The sequence below is a fragment of the Melanostigma gelatinosum genome (assembly GCF_949748355.1).
Source record: "Melanostigma gelatinosum genome assembly, chromosome: 16".
Lineage (NCBI taxonomy): Eukaryota > Metazoa > Chordata > Actinopteri > Perciformes > Zoarcidae > Melanostigma > Melanostigma gelatinosum.
Window position 1 is genome coordinate 12,257,669 of NC_136649.1, and position 20,381 is coordinate 12,278,049.

Consider the following 20,381-nt stretch of genomic DNA (forward strand, 5'->3'; position numbering starts at 1 on the left):
ACCAAAATATGTTTTATTTAATAAGCTTATTTTGTCTAGCTTCTAACTTGATCTGCAAAGTAGTAAATAGAGCTAATCTGATGGAGTACAAATAAAGCAGGAATTGAAATTCTGAAAAACTGAAATGTTTGTTTGTGACTTGTTAAAACGTAATGTTATTATAACATAAGTAGTTAACAACCACATTTTCAGAAAACTGTATGTAGATGTAATGCCATATATATTACAAGTATTCTAACTAGACCAAGTACTGGCTGTACAGCAGCAAAACAAGTGTGTTAAATTGTGCTTTATTACTTAAGAATTCAACTTTTAGTTTGCGTAAGGAGGAATGTGTTGTAATCTACGTAAGGCCACTGGCTATTGGCTACTGGTGGATGACACGGTCGTTACGTGCCAACCAATAAATTAAAGCGACTCTCCTTTTCACTGGGTTTTCAGAGAGAGAGAGCGCGAGCGAGAGACCTTGAAAAGGTAGGATTCGCGCTGCATCCTGGGTACATAGCTCCATGGTGATGCAGTGTGCCTGTCTGTGTAGACTGGAAACCCAAAGTAAAGTAAACGGGGGAGGGTCGTCAACGGGGGGGCTTTCAGCGAGTTACAATGCGTCTTTCACGGTGTTGAGCGGTCTCGGTGCACGATGAGCCAACTTCGCCGGTCGTCTCGAAGCGGAATGAGTCAGTCCTGAACCCCAGAAAACGAGTCCTTCTTTTGGCGGAGGGGGAGAGAGAGAGAGAGAAGCGAGCATGCAGAAGCCGAGCGCCCCGCTCCCTTTGGTTGGCTTGACTGGGAAATGGTAGCGTACTGTAGGAGCCGCACTTGGAAGGAACATGGTCGAGAGGAGCAGCAAATTCTTGTTGATCGTCGTCGGATCCGTGTGTTTCATGCTGATCCTCTATCAGTACGTGGCTCCCGGGGTGATCAATTTCGGCTCCCCGCATGGTTATTTCACGGAAGAAGACGAGGGGGACATCTTCCCCACTCCGGACCCCCACTACGTTAAGAAATACTACTTCCCCGTCAGGGACCTGGAGAGGACGATCGATTTCCAAATCAAAGGGGAGGACGTGATCGTGTTTCTGCACATCCAGAAGACCGGCGGGACTACCTTCGGGAGGCACCTGGTCCAGAATGTCCGCCTAGAGGTCCCCTGCGACTGCAGACCGGGCCAGAAGAAGTGTACCTGCTACCGGCCGAACCGCAAGGAGACCTGGCTCTTCTCCCGGTTCTCCACCGGCTGGAGCTGCGGCTTGCACGCTGACTGGACCGAGCTCACCAACTGTGTGCCGGGGGTCCTCAACAAGAAGGAGAACAAACAGAAAAATCTAAGGTAAGAAAAACACTCAGGGGTGGTTTGATTTATTGTTATTGTAGATCATGAAGAATTTCGAGGTTTAGGAAATGTCAGAAATTGGTCTATAGTAACACATTTAAAAAAAGATTTTTCCTCAAAAACTTTTAAACTACATTACTGTTATTATATTTCGTTTAAAACGGTGTCCCAGAAGGGACAATTCACCTGATGGTACAATAAGGTCACTGTAGACTCGCACAGTATCTCCGTAGGATCAGATAAAGATGATCTAATCTAATATAACGAAAGGAAATCGATCTTCATGAGAGGATTAACATTTCGATCTACTCAACAGTTCTTCCAGCTCCTTACATCTGTATCTGGTTTAAGAAAATGAAGAAAACAGCCTTTAATGCAGGTTCATTCCTCTGGATGTTAAGTGCGCAACTATTTTTTTGTGGCGTCTAATTCCTGACCTGGAAATGTAGTAATGACACCAGAGAAGATAAAGTACAACAGAAGCCAATACACTGGTGTTATTATAACTGAATACCACAAACCCATTAAAGTCTCCACAGGGTCTGAATGGATGCACCAGGTTGTTGTGTTGTCTTTAAATCAAAGGTCTTTCTTCCTCACCGTGTGGGACAATGTTGGTATGGTTTTTAAATTATGAGAAGAACGTCGATGATGGCGTGCATCTTGCTGAGGTGGTGGGTTGATAGTAGCTGCTGAGAGACAAAACGTTTATCGACATTTCAACGCTGCGCTGTGATAGATGCCACAGGAGCTCAACAGTGCCTCTGTCAATTGTTGATGGGTGCTAATAATATCAGGGTGCCCTGCGTTTCCCACTGAATATCATTCTGAGGTTCTGGCTGAATTTATTTCAGGCACGGGGGAGTGTAATACGTCCAGGCAACATTTCCACAGCAACAATGCATTGCTTTGACTGCGAGGTATCCAGACACGCATTATTATTATTAAGTTATAGGCTAACCCATTTCTTCTCCTGCGCCTCCCCATTGTTGTTGCCAACACATTGCATCCCTCACTCAGACATATTGACTGCTGTATCAGCTTCCATTTCACTGCACCCTTGTGGTTAAAGGGTATGCTTGTTGAATGTGTTGTGTGTCTTTGTATTGCCTGAGCTCGTTATTTGTTTTAATTTGGCTGTGAGTGATCAATAGTACAAAGGGGGGGGGGGGGGGGGTTAGAAATATGTGGGAATTAAAAAAAAGAACGCTGTTTTTTCGCCTCTCTGTCTGGCACTCAGGCGCATTGGGGATGTCAGACCGGCTGCTCTGCTTCCCAGAGCTGCTCAAACTGGGGGATCACAACTGCAGGGCTGGGTTGGTAGGAGGGGGGGAGGAGAAGGGGGACCCTGCGGGGGTTTGGCTCCGCTCTAATCCGGGTGATTATTACTGCTGGGACACACACACACAAACACCAGCGCTGGTATTTGCTGCTGGCGTCTGTCCTGATTCCCGTGGTTTCCCCTGGTCAGAGGTGATAACGCGTCCGGCCATTCAGCGCGGCGAGCCGAGATATCGCAGTGGAAGCGGGATAAACGGCCTTTCATCACTTTTGTGAGCACTGTTTCAAAGCCTGAAAATTGTACGGGTGCGTGTTAATGTGTGTGCACCCGAAGAGGCCGGGGGAACCGAAAGAGACGGGGGAAGGCAGAGCAGATGAGAGGTCTAGGTATGCGTGCATGGGAGAGGATCCCTTTGCCTCTGGTGTAATCAACTATCCTATCACTCCTGACAGGAGAAACAAGGGACTACACGCTTAATAGCACCCTGAAGAGAAACAACGCTGCTCCATATTACCCACTGCTCCACTTCCACAGAAAAAGAGAAGTGAATCTCTGCAATGAGGAGCTTTGAAGAACAACTAGAATCACACTCTGTTTCTCTTCCTGTTTTTGTTCCTTTTTACTTTCTCACTTCCTGCTTTTTCTCTTCAGTCCGAGTCCTTGTGTCCCTTTATTGTTTTGTCTCTCTTGTGTCACTGTGGTAATGCTTGTTTAAAGGCATTTGTTCTTGAGGGCAGTGTGGTGAAGAGGCCAGAGACAGGGTGGAAAAAGATCATCTGTGTTTACAGAGCGATGGTGAGGGATTTCTTGGCGCAGTGTCGCATGCATATAAGCTTTGAGATCAGCTGTGCGTATTGTCAGTGTGGTGGCAATAAACAGCCCCAGTCGGTGCTTGACACACCTTGTTTCTGCATTGTGGACGAAGTTGTTTGTAGGTGTGTTGATAACTGAGAAACAGCAAAAGAGGAGACAGCCTCTACCTCCAGATCCTCGCCTGTGCAGCAGCAGGAACCGTTCCAGTGTTGAGATCCAGCATCTCTCCGCAAGCGCTGTTGTCATCTAGCTGTCAAGTGAATTTTGCACAAACGATTTAAATGCTGCAAAAATAAAAATGTGCATTAGGACCGTTTCCATCAGCTGGATTGAAACCACATAAATACAAGCGTTCTCAGTGGAGTTGTGACAGACAGTTACTGTCATATTTATGCTTTCATTTGATTGTGGAAACAAATGTACGAGCCAATATTGTTTTGGCCTGCAACAAACATAAGGAATGACAGAAAATAGTAAAATGTGCAGCACACGTGTTGACATATTTAAATGGCTCGTTTCATTTGACTAACACTGCAAAGGACATTCATATGTTCCAATATGTTCAGTGTATGATCACAGAACACCAAGGAATAATACTCACATGAGAACCTGGAAGCAAAGAATGCCAGATTCACCAATTTAACATTTACAGAAACAATAAAAATCGCATTGTCTTTAGCGCTACTGTTGTTTATATGTTTTAGTGTAATGGCTTTGTGAGCTCACGCGTTGCCATTTCAATGACGGGGACAGCCAGTCTGACATTTATGTGATTTGCTGTAAAGAACATCGCTGGGCGGCCAAAGCCACTTGTGTGTTATGTAACTGTTTTTGTATTGTCAGTGTAACATTTTCCAGGCCCTGTTGTTGTCATGGCTGTGTTATTTATTGATTCTACAGATGGGTCTGTAGCACTGTGCACAGTTTCTTAAAAATGCTTCTTCAAGAGAGAGCATGAAGCCATTTTCGAGACATTGAGGAAATTGGATAGAATGTTTTTTGTTTTTGTTTTTTTTAATTCAGTATATCATACATTGTGGGAGAGTAAAAAAAATTTTAAAAAAAATGCTACGATGGATTATGCTTAGTTTGGTCTGGTGACAAATGTGTCGGCTTTAGAGGGAGGCGCATGAAGCGGCAGTGAGATGAATGGTGGGTAATAGGAGAGACAGGTCTGTCTTTGATCGGTGATGAGATGGAGATGAACAGCGGCATTGTGGGAGAAAAGAAGTCACATACTCGGCGGCGCCTCACTCGGAGTGGATTTGTCATTTCCCACCTCTTTTATCCGTTTTAATGTTCTTCAGCGATCCCACGGGACACACTAATGAGTGTGTGAGACAAACAGTCACAGCCCCTAATACAAGGCCTTAGATATGGGGCTTCTAATTGGTTAAGGAGGTATCTCCCACTTTACTCAAATTAGCGCCACATTTTCAGATTGGGGGGGGGCACCATCTGTGCATGTGTGTCTGTGCACACATCTCATGACTGTGTGCATGTTTTTAATCCTAGCGTGTCATAGAGCGTCTTAGGCTATATCCACACTAGTCCAGTTTTCCTACGTTTACACTGAGCAGCCACACCACGCCGGAGTTTTGGAGCAGCCTTAACGGAGAAACCTGAAAACTCTGCCGAGGTTGGAGGTATTTGAGAACTCCGGGGTTTTGGTTCAGTGTAGACGTCGGATACGGATGTCTGTTAGAAAAAAATTAGCCTACACCCGTGCTCGCTACTGGCTTGGTTATTACCAGCCATAACGTCTCCGTCCCTGATTCGTCACACTCACTATCATGTGACCCGTACCCGGAAGAAAACAAAACACCCGGGCGACCAGCAGCGATTCATTTCAACATGGATTGCTTGCTTTGTTGTCTGTAGTAGCAGCTATTGTGGAGTTAAATTCGTCATTTTACAATGCTGCTAATGCCTACATGAGGAGGAGGCGAGCTGTTCTTCGAGCGATGAGCGAGCTGCTTGACCATCGGCGATCAGCCCCCACGGAGCGGCTGTCTGAAGCTACAGTTAGCAATACATGCTATTCAGAGCTACAGCTACAAACAGACAACACAGCACAAACGAGTGAGAGACGAGTGAGCGACGCTGATTCGTTTTACTTTTTCCGTTTGGTAGCCTTGAGAGACCTTAGTCTGCAAGTATTTGTTTATGAAAATATGTACGAAGATATATTCTATTCGCTAATGCTAATCGCGGTTAGCATTTCCCCATTGGCGGTGATGTTAAAATTAGCTTAGAAGCTAGCCAGTCGGACCTGTTGCATGATGTTGAAAAGATGGAGCAAATGCCCTAAAGAATTGATAGAGGGCGAAGATGATGTCCCTGTTTTTTCTGCTGGGTGACCCAGCTTATCCCCTGATGCCGTATCTCATGAAGGAATACCCCAATGGCGGAGCTAGCGTTACATTCATCAGCCCCCACGACAACAACACATGGAAGCGAGTGATCGACGTGTGTTGACCACATTTATGGACTATAATCGAGTAAACGTTTCTGTGTAAGTGTTGATTTTAAAGTAAAGTTGATGTGCATATATGTATCTAGCACTTAATCATTCAGAAGAGCACCATGTTTGCGAGTGTGTCGATACAAAATGTTCTTGCATGCCTCTGTCTGCACGCCAATTCCTCACACACCAACTTAACATCCGTCAGGTATAGTCAGGTGTCCGATCACCAGTGGTAAACCCAATTAGAGCCTGGTTTCCACTAACACGAGGAGGCTTGTCCCGTAAGTGAAGGTGATGAGCAGAGTAAAGAGGGATAGTGGAATGTTTGCCCGGATTGTGGGAAAGCAGAAACGCGGTGCATTGCAGTCGCGGGATGAGCGGACGTAACCCGCTTTGGAGCGCCTGGCCGCCAGCACTTAAACCCGGCTAATCTGATTGGATTAACACCAACCTGCCTGGCTCCACACGGACATGCGCACACATTCATACAGACATGGACACCAACACACACTATGCCTAGCGCTGCCTGTCTAATATATATATATATATATATATATATATATATATATATATATATATATATATATATATATATATATATATATATATATATATATATATATATATATATATATATATATATATATATATATATATATATATATATATATATATATATATATATATATATATATATATATATATATATACAGGCAGCGCTGTAACTACGTCTGAAAAATAAAACTTCTAAAACTTTCCACGAACTGTGTCTGTTTGAGTTTATAGAGGAAGATCTTAAGTATCAAAGACAACCTTTCATTATTAAAGACTACTTTATTACTCGGTCATATTGTTTTTTAACTAAGCAAGCAATCCACTTCCTGTTTACACCATCACGTGCATGCCCAGTGTACGTTAATGGTCACGTGCTGTCCGCCTTCGAAGGCTGCCGTGTGGATGCTCCAATAATGCTGAAAACTCCCGCGTGGACGGAGATCGGTTCTATTTGAGAACTCTGCATCCAACGAGACACGGCCAAGTGTGGATATGGCCTTAGTAAGTGAAGTGATGATGGGGGCTAATTTTACTGCCTCTCTCTCGGCCCTCTTAAATCACTCCCTGTTTTTTTTATTTCTCTCTCTCTCCATCTCTGTCCCTCCTGCCTCCTCTTCATCCCTTCTGCTTGCCTCTAAAACTCTTTCTCTCCTTCCATCCCTCCCCTCCCTCGTTCTCTCCATGATGGTGTCACTATAATCAAACAGCAGGCTTGCTTTCTGCTTGGTGGCTTTATGGCCGGGGGGCTCACTCTCTATCTTTCTCCTTCACTTTCCTCCCTCTCCTCTTTTTCTCCTCTCTCCATCTCTGCCCACTCGTCTTTCTTTCGCTCATTTGCCATCTTCCTCTCCCTCTCCCTCCGAGTGTGACTACCGCATTAGAGGAAATGTCTTTTCATGGAAGATTTGCTGCAATTTCCAAAATGGCTGCTTTGCCTAATGGACAACTGCCTTGGTTCTAATGAATGATTACATGTATGAGTATGGGGGAGAGGCGGGGGGCAAGGAGAGGGAGATTGAGGTGATATGAGGAAGAAGATGGGATGAGTGTGGGACAAGAGGAGAGCTGTCAGGGAATGATTGAAAAGATGGAGGTGTGAAAATGTTTACTTTCATTACTGGGGAGGGGGCTAGTCAATTAGCACGGTTGTCAAGCGCCGGCCATTACTCGTCTTTCAATAGGTCTGTTTCAGATTCACGGCACAAATCACTGCTCTGTGTGTGTGTGTGTGTGTGTGTCTCTGTCTGTGTCTGTGTGTGTGTGTGTCTCTGTCTGTGTGTGTCGCGAGAGCGGATGCGCGTGCATGTGTTAGCTCAGCATGGTGCCATCAGCCAGCCAGCACAACTCCCAGAATCCAGATGAACTCCAGGAAGCTGTAGAGGCAGCCCTGGCTGATTGGCATATAGTGTGTGTTGGTGTCCATGTCTGTATGAATGTGTGCGCATGTCCGTGTGGAGCCAGGCAGGTTGGTGTTAATCCAATCAGATTAGCCGGGTTTAAGTGCTGGCGGCCAGGCGCTCCAAAGCGGGTTACGTCCGCTCATCCCGCGACTGCAATGCACCGCGTTTCTGCTTTCCCACAATCCGGGCAAACATTCCACCATCCCTCTTTACTCTGCTCATCACCTTCACTTACGGGACAAGCCTCCTCGTGTTAGTGGAAACCAGGCTCTAATTGGGTTTACCACTGGTGATCGGACACCTGACTATACCTGACGGATGTTAAGTTGGTGTGTGAGGAATTGGCGTGCAGACAGAGGCATGCAAGAACATTTTGTATCGACACACTCGCAAACATGGTGCTCTTCTGAATGATTAAGTGCTAGAACTAATTGTAGATCAATGGACCTTTCAGGAGACAATTGGTTCCAGGCTCGTTACTATCATTATAACGTAAATAGTTTTTTGATTTTTGACTGGTGAATCTGATGGTCAGTCAAAAACCCAATTTATAGATGTTATTTGGGTTCTGGTAATTGGCGAAAAGCCTTTTATATTTGATATTTTGATCATCAAAGCAACAGTTCACAACCTTTTTTTTGTCTTGTGACCCCCAAAGCAAAGCATTGTCTACTTTAAACCCCTTGTTTCAGGTCATATGTGCGTTCAAGCTTTCACCAGTACAACTAATATATCATCTTATCTCATACTGTTTATACATACAGTACTTTTCTTCAGGTGAGAAGTGCTGAATGAATTTGCAAGAAGTAAATACTTTTAGATTTGATCCATTTTCTTCTAGATATAAGTGTGTTTTGTTTTCTACGTTGTTCTGAGAAAAGCTATTAAAAAGAGGCAGTTTCTAGCTAATGCAGATAAGCAGCTGGCCCCTTACGTTTTGTGCTCTGCCCTTCACAATATAGTGAAAAGATGGCCGACTCACACAGAGTCTCACACATAAAGGAAGTGAGATATGGCCCCCATGTGCTCTTCAGTAGCTTCGAGGTGAGTGTTGACAGCACTCTCTCGGCTACAACGCTGCTTCACCTCCAATACAAGAGTTCCAGCTCAGGTTCAGCCTCGGGTCACCGTAACGTATAACCCAGCATCACGATTCAGAGTCGAGAGACTTTCGCGCAACAGGATACAAGGACCTCTTCTGGGCCCCTGGCCACACACAAACACACAAACACAGCTTTTAGTTTGACTCCGTGCCAGTTTACAGCAGACAACTGTGGCCGTAGTGTTGATCAGGGATGCAAAATGGCTCGATTGAGGCATAGCTGTGACTAGTATGGGATGGATTCTCGTGTTTAGGACGATCCTAGAATCAACATTAAACTGACGGGAATGCAAAACCCTCCGGTGAAGTCGAGTTGAGGCGGTTGCCACCATTGATTTGCCCCAGCTGTTCCACCTCAGTGCACAGTAAAGACAGGACGGGGAGATGGATCCGCTCGATCGCTGACGACTGTCTCTATTGGTAGTCTGAGTCGGGTTATCTTTGCTCTGCCCTGCGAGCCTTCATTTTTAATTAGCCATTATGGATCATTGATTGATAAAACCTGAATGACGCGCTAACATTGAGCAGAGCCTTTCCAGATCCGATCCGGCTGTATCCTCAACACGGACGAAAAGAAGAGCAAGAGTGATGTGTTTCTTCATCATTACACAGCCTTTGTGACTCTGTGCGACACTCTTGTCTCTTCCACCCTCTGCCGCCGACTGTCAAACTTCACCCCCCCCCCCCCCCCTTCAGCCACCACCACCACAAGTGATTCCGCGGCCCTGTGGACAAATAGCCCGTGCGGCCAACGATTAGCACCACATTTCTATGGCTGTGTAATGAGGGGCGCTACGCTACAGCGGCTCCGCCAACAAGATTGCTCTCTATTGATTAGCCTAGCCTAGCGTTAGCCTTTGCTAGCTAAAAAAGCGAGTGACTGATTAGTGGGCATTTCTACAGTGGTTAATGAGTGGTGCAGAGGAATACTATGGTATGTTATCCATGAGAATGGGATTACAGGCTCCTAATGAGACAAGAGGCTAGCTGAAGTCATTAGCCGACCGCACGGCGAAGTCTCCGGCTGATCCTAGTTCCTGGTTTCTAATCCGGTTTGGCCTCTTGCTACATGCCGACCCTGAGTGTCCGTCTTTCCTTGAACACCCCCCCCACCCCACCCCACGGTGCCCTATTCTTTGACGGCACTCCCTGTCTCTTCCCTGCTTCCCTGCTACAGAGACGAGAAGAGAGGGAGACATCCCCAAGGACTGCTCTCTGCATCCATTAGCAGCGCGGTCTCTTCACGTCCCTGAATGTGACAAGTCCAGACAGGATGCGACCCGGGTAGCTTCTCCTCGTCTCACGGTCTGAGCGCCTCCCATTTATGTGTAAACAAACAAACAAATAAATGCATATGTCTTCTGCCTGCGCGAGGTTTATGAATAAATGCATCTCTTTAGGAAGCTGATGTGGGAGCGTGTTTGTGTTTGTGTGAGCGAGAGATGGCCAACAGAGGCATGTGAACGGAGAGGAGACACTGACAGGCGTGTTAATTGAATTGTGGGAAAAATGCAAATCCCGTACTGCTTCTTTGAATTAGGGGGAGGAGTTTTAACTGATTGGGACTGTCACGTCTTTGGGGACACACACACACACACAGTAGGCTAACTTTTACAAAATCCCCAAAAGAGAATGAATGATAGCGTTGTGTCTGCATCCTTCCACGCCTCACCCTTTCTTTTTTCCCATCACTCCTCTCAACTTTTCTGCCCGTCATGCCATCCCAGCACTCCGGTGTCTTTTGTCTGTGTGTGCGCATGTGAGCGCCCCCACCAGAAGAGCTGAAGTGCTGATGCCATTCATGGAAAGACAGAGCCAAGGAAAGAACCAGATTCTTCGTTCTGCTACACTTGGTTTGTCTGCTTTGCTCGAGGGCAGAGCTGTAGATCACCGGAGTTTACTGTGTGTGTGTGTGCATGTGTGTGTGTGCATGTGTGTGTGTGTGTGTGTGTGTGTGTGTGTGTCTGTCTCTGGCCTTCATTTGTGCATTCAAGCAGGGGTTGCATGTGTCCGGGTGTTTGCTGTGTGATCTTTGTGTGCAGACGAAATGTGTCACTTTTGCTTACCTTGCTGTTCTGATTAGTCTCTTTTCACACCCGGTGCTCAATTATAGGAGGAAAAATGGTTTTCCTCACCAAAATTGGTATTGTGATTTAAATTGTCATGATCCAATTCAAGGCCTTATTGATGAACCACATGGTATTAAACAAGATAAGCTTGTACCAAGCACAATCAAATGTATTGTGACACAAAAAGCATTTGGTAAAATAAAGGCACGACAGAAAGACTCTGACTCTGCTCTCTTCTCAGACATGAATATAAAGCCAGAAGTCATGACGATTACGTCCACGCAAACCTCTGTTCGACTAACTTCTGTACCTCGATGCAATCTCCTCGCTCAGAATTTCCTTCCTTATCTGAACACACGGAGTGACCGACGCAACATACTGTTGAGAAAACGGCTCCGTTCCAGGGCCGGGTGTTTAGTTTTAGGCGTGGTTATGAAATGTGTTTTTTGAATGAGGTTTTTTTTTTTCTTCTGCAAACCTTGAAGTGATACAGATCGGTGTTTTCCAGGGGGAAGCCATCTTTAGCTGAGCATAAACGGTACCGACTTGAGCGTGCAGAGAACATATTAACCAGACAGCTGCCGTGCATTTTGAATTTGTAGTTTGGCCGATTCAAGGAATTAATGATAATTAGCTTCACCTCATCTGGAAATGTCGACACAGTCCACTGTAGAGTCAATCTTAAGAGTAGAAAAAGTAGCCGACAATAAAGAGCAATTGAGGGAGCGAGAAAGTGCCACGCTGCTGAATACAGATCGGCGCTGAAGCAAATCCAGTTCTACTGTTCTTCGTGTCTCTTCACCTCTTTGTCTCTCATTGCTCTACCTCCTTCGCCCCACACAGCACTGTGGTTCTGGGCCATGATTATGTCGTTTTTTTTACTCCACCTCTGCTTTACCCTTCTCTCACCCTGCTTCTACCTTTTTTTTTTTTTTAGCTCTGTCAAAAAAAAGTTCCAGTTCTTCATCCTCCCTGCCACCACCCTGTCGCGTCGGTGTCAGCTTCCTCCAGAGAGAGGAAGTGATGTGTCAGGAAGTGCTTTTATCTGCCAGTGATCTGATCTGATGTGAGATTGAGATAAACACAGGATGAGTGTAGTGTTCCCTTTCTCACCCCCAGAGAACTGTACGATGGAGGTGCCCTCGTTTCGTTTTTTTTTCTTTTTTGTGCCTGTGACTGCTTTTCTTTCCTCGTGCACACAGATGGAAAACTCCGGTGGTCTTGGGGTGATTGCCAAATTTAAACGGGGAATACCAGAGCGTCTGCTTTGAAACCAGAAAAGAGAAGTCTCGGAAGTAGTCTTGTAGCAGAGAAATCACCGGATTGATCCGTCGCAGTATGTAATATATGTCTGCAGACAGTTTTGTGTTGTCTGTCAAATTGTCTTTGAGGAAGAAAATGTTTTTTTTTTTTTTTTTTTTTACCTCCACCTGCTCCCATATTTTTATACTTTATGTTACACTGTCAAAGACATGCAGATAAATCTATTAGATCACTTTCAGGAGCGCCTACGCATGCAAAGTACACTGTCAGTAGGCTTGTACATGAAAATGACAAAAAGTACATCAGTATTTCAGATTGTGCCTTTGGGTTGTCCTAACAAGCACATAGATTGGCTCTTTAGAGTTTAATAAGAAGGGAAAACCCGATTCCCACTGAGGCTAGACTACTTCCAGGAGCCAGTGTAGCGTCTTACATTTTAAAAGCCTCTGTGTGTTTATAATATCCACACATGGAAAAGCAAGGCTAATACACATTCATCACTTTTATGTAGTGTGCTGCTTTATGTAATGTATTTGCTATGCTCGTTTTTTTTTTGTCTACCTGCAGGGACAACAGATGCAAATACTAGCTCACTCTGGTCCAATTACTTTTAATTGTGCTCTTTCCCTACAAAACAAAACAACCAATAAAATAAATCAACCACTCGCAAAACCAAGCCAGATATTTTCTTGAATATAAAAAAAACTACTATGCACTGCGTAGAAAGGGACAGTTACTACTTTGTCGTACACCGGCAGACAGTGTAGTGAAGAAAGTACTGCAATGGGAGAAAGTAGCCGGCCAATCGGAGTATGAAAACTTTGTGCTCTGCGTTTAAAAGCCGGCCATTAGCTTCAGACCCGTGAGAGGCAAGAGAGAGGCTGGCTCTTTGAAAGTCTCTGTCTGAGCCGGGGGGGTTTAGACTGAATCAGCCCTGCGTTGGTGGGTGGGTGTTGTTTCGTCATGAAATTGAGTCAGAGATCCATGGGTTTGAAGGCTTATCTCAGACCAATGTGATACTCACAGGAATCGTTTTTTCTTTGGTTGTAACGATTGCGAGGTTGACGGTAGAAATATGGCGTAACAAAATTCATTTGACCAAGATTGTACCCTTAGCATGTGTTTGCTTAGCTGCCACAGAGGCTTAGCAAATTACATCGCGGTCCAGCAAAAGTTAAGCCTCGTTCAACTCGCTGGACGACCACGAGCTACACTCGGCCTGTGATGTCTTTTGACTTGTGATTTAAAGGCAGAACGCTTCCAAAATTCACACCTCCCAAAGCGCCCAAATGCTGAAAATGTGTCTTTGGTGGATAAATCAGGAAGCGTCAGCTACCACACCGGCGATTAAACATTTGATTCATTCAGTCTTTGGGTTGTGCTTGTATCTCCCTTTCTTATTACTGGACAAACCAAAACAATGACTGTCAAGCAGCCCTCTGTATATATAGCTGCCTGTCACACTGCTGCCATTTAAATGTCATAGGCTGGTATCATTCCCAGCTCCAAAGTTTCCTACAAATGTTACCTCACCACCAAGGAGCCTTTTAAGCACCGAGCCGCTCTCAGAGGCGAACGTGTCGCTGTGAAGCAAGGTGTGCCGAGCAGAGGTCGCGTTAGACTTTCTTGCTGTCGTCATTCTGACGGTCGTAAAAATTCTGTCATAATCTTTTATTACCCCTTGTTTTAATAATCTCTTTCAATGACAATAAGACATGTTTAACAACATTTAGATTATGTTTAAGGGCATGGGAAAGGTGAAAATGGCCTCTGAAACGGCACTGTCAGTGAAAATATTTTCGCTGAGATTTCTTTTTGAATAAACTTTATTAACCAGGGAAGTGAGTTAATATAATGAGTTAATACCCGGGCCATAAGTTTAAAAGGCTAATCATCTGCAGATGGCAACAGAAAAACCAAAACAATGACTGCGATGTGGCACCGTTGGAGTAATGTTTCCGGTATCCCATCAGCAATCTGTTGGTTTACGTGTGTCCATAGCAATAGAGCAAGAGAGGGTGGAAGCATGTGAGGCAGATAAAAGCACGCAGACCTCCGGGCTGTCCCTGTAGTCCGTGCATGCTCTGTCCCAGAGACGTGTCACTCTGTCATGACATGCGTGATGCGCTGGCTGTTTGCATGTTGAGCACCACAATGCAAATGCTCAGAGGCACTCATGCAAAAATGCAGACCACGCTCTCTCTCTCACCATCCGGCATCTCTTCACGCTTGACCAGCCTTGCTGTGACTCTTGACTTCAAAGAGCTACTTCATTCATCAGTCACTCATCAGAGAGTGAGAGAGAGAGTCATTCAGTGCTGTGCTAAAAGAGAGGGAGGGGACGAGGAGTGAGTGTAGAAAAAAAAGAAGAGGGTGAACGAGTGTATGAAAAGAGGGTGCGAGAGAGAAAGAGGATCCGCTCTTGACCGCGGGGAACCTCGGGAGTCACAAAAGCGAAAAGGGGGACACACGCCCACCCGGCTACACACCCATACAGAGCCACTCTCAACACTTACACGCACTTTTTGTTTTGTGTTATTTTGTCTCGTTTGGTGTGTGCAGATGCCGCATACATGATCTTTCGTCTTTCTATATCCTCTCTCCTTCATTCTTTCCACTTGAGCTGGCAGTACAAAGGGGTGTCGAGGCCTGTTCCTTCCCGTAATCCCTCACTGCACCTGTGTGTGTGTGTGTGTGTGTGTGTGTGTGTATATGTGTGTTTTCAAATCTTTTCTACGCGGCGGCCACTCTCCAGTTCTTCTAAATCTCGCCCTCTGTATTTTCATCGCCTTCGTGCTCACTGACATTCTCCCTCTATATTTTGAGGTGGCTGGCAAGCTAGTTTTCAGGTCAGTGGGAATTGCTATTGCTTCCCCTCTCAGCTGGAGTCTGGCTCACACTCAACTGCACACAAACACACACACAGATATGCACACGTTTTTCTTTTCTTTTTTTTGTTCATCGCTCTCTCTTTTGTGTGAGTGGTTTGTACAGACGTGTGGTTGTGGACTTGTAAAGATGCATCGCTCGTAGGTGTGCCAGGTTGCTTTTCATCCGTCTTTTGACTCTTCATTATTCCGTCGTTTATTTGTTTTTCTCCCTCGAGTAATAAGTCATGACTGAAAGTCTGTCACGCTCTGCCCGGCGCTCGCCTCAGTCAGTTTTTTTTGTGGCTGTTCACTTTTGTCTGTGAAGGAGAGGAGATTTCTGTAATGACTCACCTTGTTTGTGTGTGTGTGTGTGTGTGGGCGAGTATGTATGTAAATGTGACCCCGGTTAGCTTCTCCTGCTCAACAAGCAGTTTGTGTTCTTTATTATGTAAGATCACTTGTCGTGTTACCAGAAAAGCTCCCTTTTTAACATCACTCCGGTTCCTCGGTAGTTAATCACATGGCACTTTTGAAAATTTGCCAGCGCACACCAACGGCCACCGAAAGCTGTGAGAGAGCAGGTGTGGAGACAAGTCACAGGTCTTAATACAGAGGTGTGGAATAGTTAATGAAACACCGAGTCAGTTCATTATTTATTTTTCCAATTACCAGAATGAGAAAGTGTGTGTATGTCTTGTCAATACGTTTAAGTAGCTGCACATACATGTGAATAAATACATTTTGTAAGTATTCGTCGGTATAAATCGGTGCGAATTACACCCTCGATCCAATGTGGTGAGTCAGTCATGTTCTTGTAAGCCTGTGAGCTGAGTACCGGGCCTGCCACGACATGCCTGAGCAACACACACATCGACAAATGGAGGTAGAAAGACAGAAAAAAGAGCTTCATAAAAGCGCCATGGAGGGGGAAATTGGAACGGAGGGATAATTGTGTTTTGAGTAGGCAAACGGAAAGAAAGACCGGGGAGAAATGTGAGATGGAGTGAACAGTCGGAGGTAAAGAGAGTCAAAAGAAAGCAGAGATGTAGTAAAAAAAAACGGTGGAAAACAAGAGGGCAAGAAGGTGAGGGAAAGTATCTCTTCATGTCCCCCTCCTCCTCCGATGGAATGTTAATCAGCGTAAAGAGGTCAGCCCCTTAGGCGTTTCAGAGAGAGGGAGAGAGAGAGTGAGTGAGAGAGTGAGTGAGTGTGTGTGTGTGTGTGTGTGTGTTGGGTGAAAAGGTCAGACGTGGTGTTCTGGCCTTTTGGAGCCTTGTCTGAAGTGCTTCAAGTGAACAACTGCACGCAGGGGTCCATTACAATGCCCTTTACAACTTTCTTCACAACACAGTCCCGGCCGTAAACAGCTCTTTGATTCATCACTTTTGACAGCATTATCATTATATGGAAACACTGCGTGAAGGGTTTAATTCCAAGACATCAAATATCCAGTTTTGGAGATAAAATTATCGATTGTATACCAATAAGATACCTTCTTTTGTTTGCACGTTGTCTTTCTTTTTTGTCACATTGTGTCAGTATTTAGTGAGAGCAGCTGTCAGCTTTTTAAAAAGCACGGATTCTGGATTTTAAATCCAAACGGCCAACAGTTGTACTCGTCTTCTCTTCCCTCACACATTTGAGGGAGTTCTGTTGCCGGTGGCTTAACTTTGGCACACGGTGGGTTGTAGATCACAAAGCAGTCAACCGATCGAAATGTGTCACGCATGGCGACAATTTAAAAATGTATTTCATATTTTTATTAAAGAGCTCTGCGAGGTTATTTCAGGCTATTGACAGCCAGAGGGTGAAAGAAAAGGTTTGCGCACTATTGACAAAAACATCACAGATTTAATTTTCTTGTCTTTTGAGTCGTGCACATTGTTGCATCACGTTTCAACGTTTTTCTTTCCACGTTTAAGTCTCCAGTCTCCAGACCGCGATGTTTTAATGAACTGAAGGATTTTCTTCTAGCATACGTCTTTGTTTATTGGCCAGATGATCACAGCTCCAAATGAAGTTGTGTAGGAAGCATTTTGTGCTTTCAATAAAAGATTTTTTTTATTTTTTTATTCCAGCCTCAGGTGATTTGGAAATTGCAGCAGTCAGTATTGAATTGGATTTTCTCTGTATGAGTCATTGTGCAGTCCCAATACAGAGGCAGGGTTTAGACCTGAAGGTTGCCGTTCTAAGAAATGATCAGATAAACACCAGTCAGAGTTATGTACGGTTGTCTGTCCAGTTTAGCGTTAAACATAGTGGTGAGATGGTGAAAAAAACGACAAAAAAAATCGTATAGAAATGAATTATGAAAGCTGTTCTAATCAATATCTTTCTACTGTATGTACTGCACTTCAGGGCTGCAACAATGAATCGATTAAATTGAATCAAATCAATTCTAGGAATAGCTGGCAATGAACTTGATCTTTAATTAGTTGGGTCGATGTTATGTACAACACGCACTGAGACAACTTCTTCATTTACCCAATTAATGATCAATTATTCAACAGATTAATCAATTATCAAAATAGATGCAGCCCTGCTGCGGTTCCCTTCAGCTCTATCTCGACTTCCAGCAGCTTATTAGCTCATTGTTATGGTTTCCTTACATGCAAATGTACTATTTCGGTCCACTCGCATGGCTGTCATCAGTGTTGTTTACAGATGCAACGAGCGGCTGTTTTCAGCCAAAAAGACTAAACCCACTGTACACCAGACAGCAGACCGACAAAGTGAACGACTAGCTGGTGAAGATAGCAGAGCAATTAGCTGCTAAAGAGCCAGATACTTCCCTCAGGAGCGTGTGAAGAGCAAAGCAGAGCAAATAGTTGACCTACACTCTTACGGTTGCAAGAGACTCGACTCCTAAAGAATGCTCGTGTTGTTGTGGATATGTGTAAATGAGCAATTAGCTAAAAGGTTCTCCTGAAAAGGTTTTATTGTGTTGGTGTTGTGTTCACAGCTTGTTTACAATATGTGAATGAAAAGGCTCAATAAGTCTGAGAGGACGAGATCCTCCATCAATCGATCAGCTACACAAACGCCGAAGAGTACGGATGAAGCAGGAACGCTCTCAGAAAATAGTCACGGCGGTTCAATTAGCGTTTGAAGCAGATGATCCTTTGTTGTACATTACGAAGACAACTGACACAATTTCTAAGGGGAGTCTGGTAATCAGTGCAGTGATCCACATCTGCAGCAGATGCTGCTGCGTCATGTTTGTTTAGCTGTAAAGGAAGTTCAGCCACAAATATCGAATAATATAAAAGTCAATTCTGTTCCTTTCTGTCAGTAATTTAAAAAAAATAGTCATAGTAAGAAAGTAGAGATTAAAACATTGTGGAAAGAATATGATTCAATCACACTTTTATTTTATATTGTTTATATTCCAGTTTCGGCTACAGTGCTTCAGATAATCTGGCTAAACTTTTGCCTCGTTTACAACCTGATAGATCATTTGACCGATCGTTTCTTTTCACGTCGAGGAATATGTGGGCAACATAGTTGTCATGAACCAGACATATCCCTCAATAAATAAATAAAGCAGCTTAATGGGCAGTTTACACTCGCTTCTTCTACCTTTTGCCTCCCAATCCCCCCGAATTGAGGTCCCCCCCCCCCCCCCCCCCAACCCCCCCTCCCCCCTCTGTATCCACCGATCTGTGTGTAAGTTTAATGGTAATGTTGCATTTTAATGTGCAACACTGTGTAAGCTGTCAGCTTTGCCACATCTCCCTTTTGGTGAATTAAAACTGTGAGGTGAAGTAATACACACACACACACACACACACACACCTCCCTCAGTGTGTCTCTTTCTACGTCTCACCAACTCTTACCTCTGCTCTCGCTCTCTTGTCATCTCTCCACATTCCTCTCCATGTATCTCTCTCTCCTGCTCTTCTTCGCCCCCTTCATCAGATAGAAGCTGACAGCTGCCATCAGGCTTATTTCAGGCACTGGCACACACACACACACATATCGCTCTTTCTTTTCACACTTTCTCTCGGTTTGTCACCTTCTCCCGTGATGTCTCCATCCTTCTGTTTGACTCCATCTGAATATGTACATGCCTTGTGAGTGAGTGTGAATCCAACTTTGGATTGGTTTCTGAAGCCCGGCCCTCGCGAGCAGAAGATCTGGAGGAAGACGAACACAAAAAGTAAACCGGGAAGCACTACCTCTGCTGCTTCTTCTTCCTTCGCCATGCTGTCTGTGTCTGGGTCAACGTGTCTGCTCGTCCATCTCCTTCTCTCTCTTTTCCCGATCTGTCCGCCTGTCTTTTTGCTGGACCGCCTTTCTCTCTTTTTGTCAAATAAATAGGTCATCCACCTAACAACTTGTCCCTCCGACTGGCCTTCCTTCCAGTCCGTCTTCCTGCCCGTCCCTGTGCCACTCAGACTGTCTCGCTGTTTAATTTTTCTTTTCAGCTATCGATCTGTGACGCTGTGATTGTTTAGGGATTTTATTTTGTTGTCGAAGGTTTACGGTGTCGCAACACGGCGTCAACAGTGTCACTCTGTTGTTCGGACCTGTGCTCCATGCCAGTGAGACTCATTGTTTACCCAGTCTTCTCTCTCTGTCTTGTCTTTTTCATGACCGTCCCGTTGTCCTCCTCAACGTGGCCTCTTCTGCAACAGGTAAGAGCATTTGACCTGACCTGTTCTGTGTGTTTGTCGAAATCAGTTCTGTTGTCAAAAGACTCAAAGAAGTTGCGTCATGCAGGTTTGTTAATCAAACAATTTGCACTGTCCTCGTGGCTTTCCACACACGAGCACAATCCCTGAGGCGCACACACACACACGCACACACTTTGTTAGTCTAACTCGCACTTACAATCTCAGGTCACACGCACACACAAACTCCACGAGTGTTAAATTACTATTCTGGTGTTGATTTACTAAACTAGTTAAATGTTAACTCGACTTTGAAGGTCTTTGTGTCTGTTTGTTGTCCTTTACTGTGTGTGTGTGTGTGTGTGTGTGTGTGTGTGTGTGTGTGTGTGTGTGTGTGTGTGTGTGTGTGTGTGTGTGTGTGTGTGTGTGTGTGTGTGTGTGTGTGTGTGTGTGTGTGTGTGTGTGTGTGTGTGTTGTCCCCCTGTTGGGACATTTCTGCTCTCCCAGATGGAATTGGCCTCTTCCTTCCATGCATGCAGCCTGTGGGACTAGTTTGTATTTGTGTGATTTCTTTATAAGTGCGAACATTGTGTCGTCCCCGTGTGAGATCACCT

The 20,381-nt window shown here is 44.8% G+C and overlaps 1 protein-coding gene across 1 annotated transcript in view; it reads left to right on the forward strand.

Moving 5' to 3' along the window:
• Positions 1-631: 631 nt before the first annotated feature.
• hs6st1a (heparan sulfate 6-O-sulfotransferase 1a) overlaps positions 632-20,381 on the forward strand; it is a 46,662-nt gene continuing 26,912 nt past the window's right edge. The window contains exon 1 of the mRNA XM_079286178.1: positions 632-1,330. Within this exon, the coding sequence (XP_079142304.1) occupies positions 831-1,330 (500 nt within the window). The 5' untranslated portion in view covers positions 632-830. The remainder of the gene's footprint in view (positions 1,331-20,381) is intronic.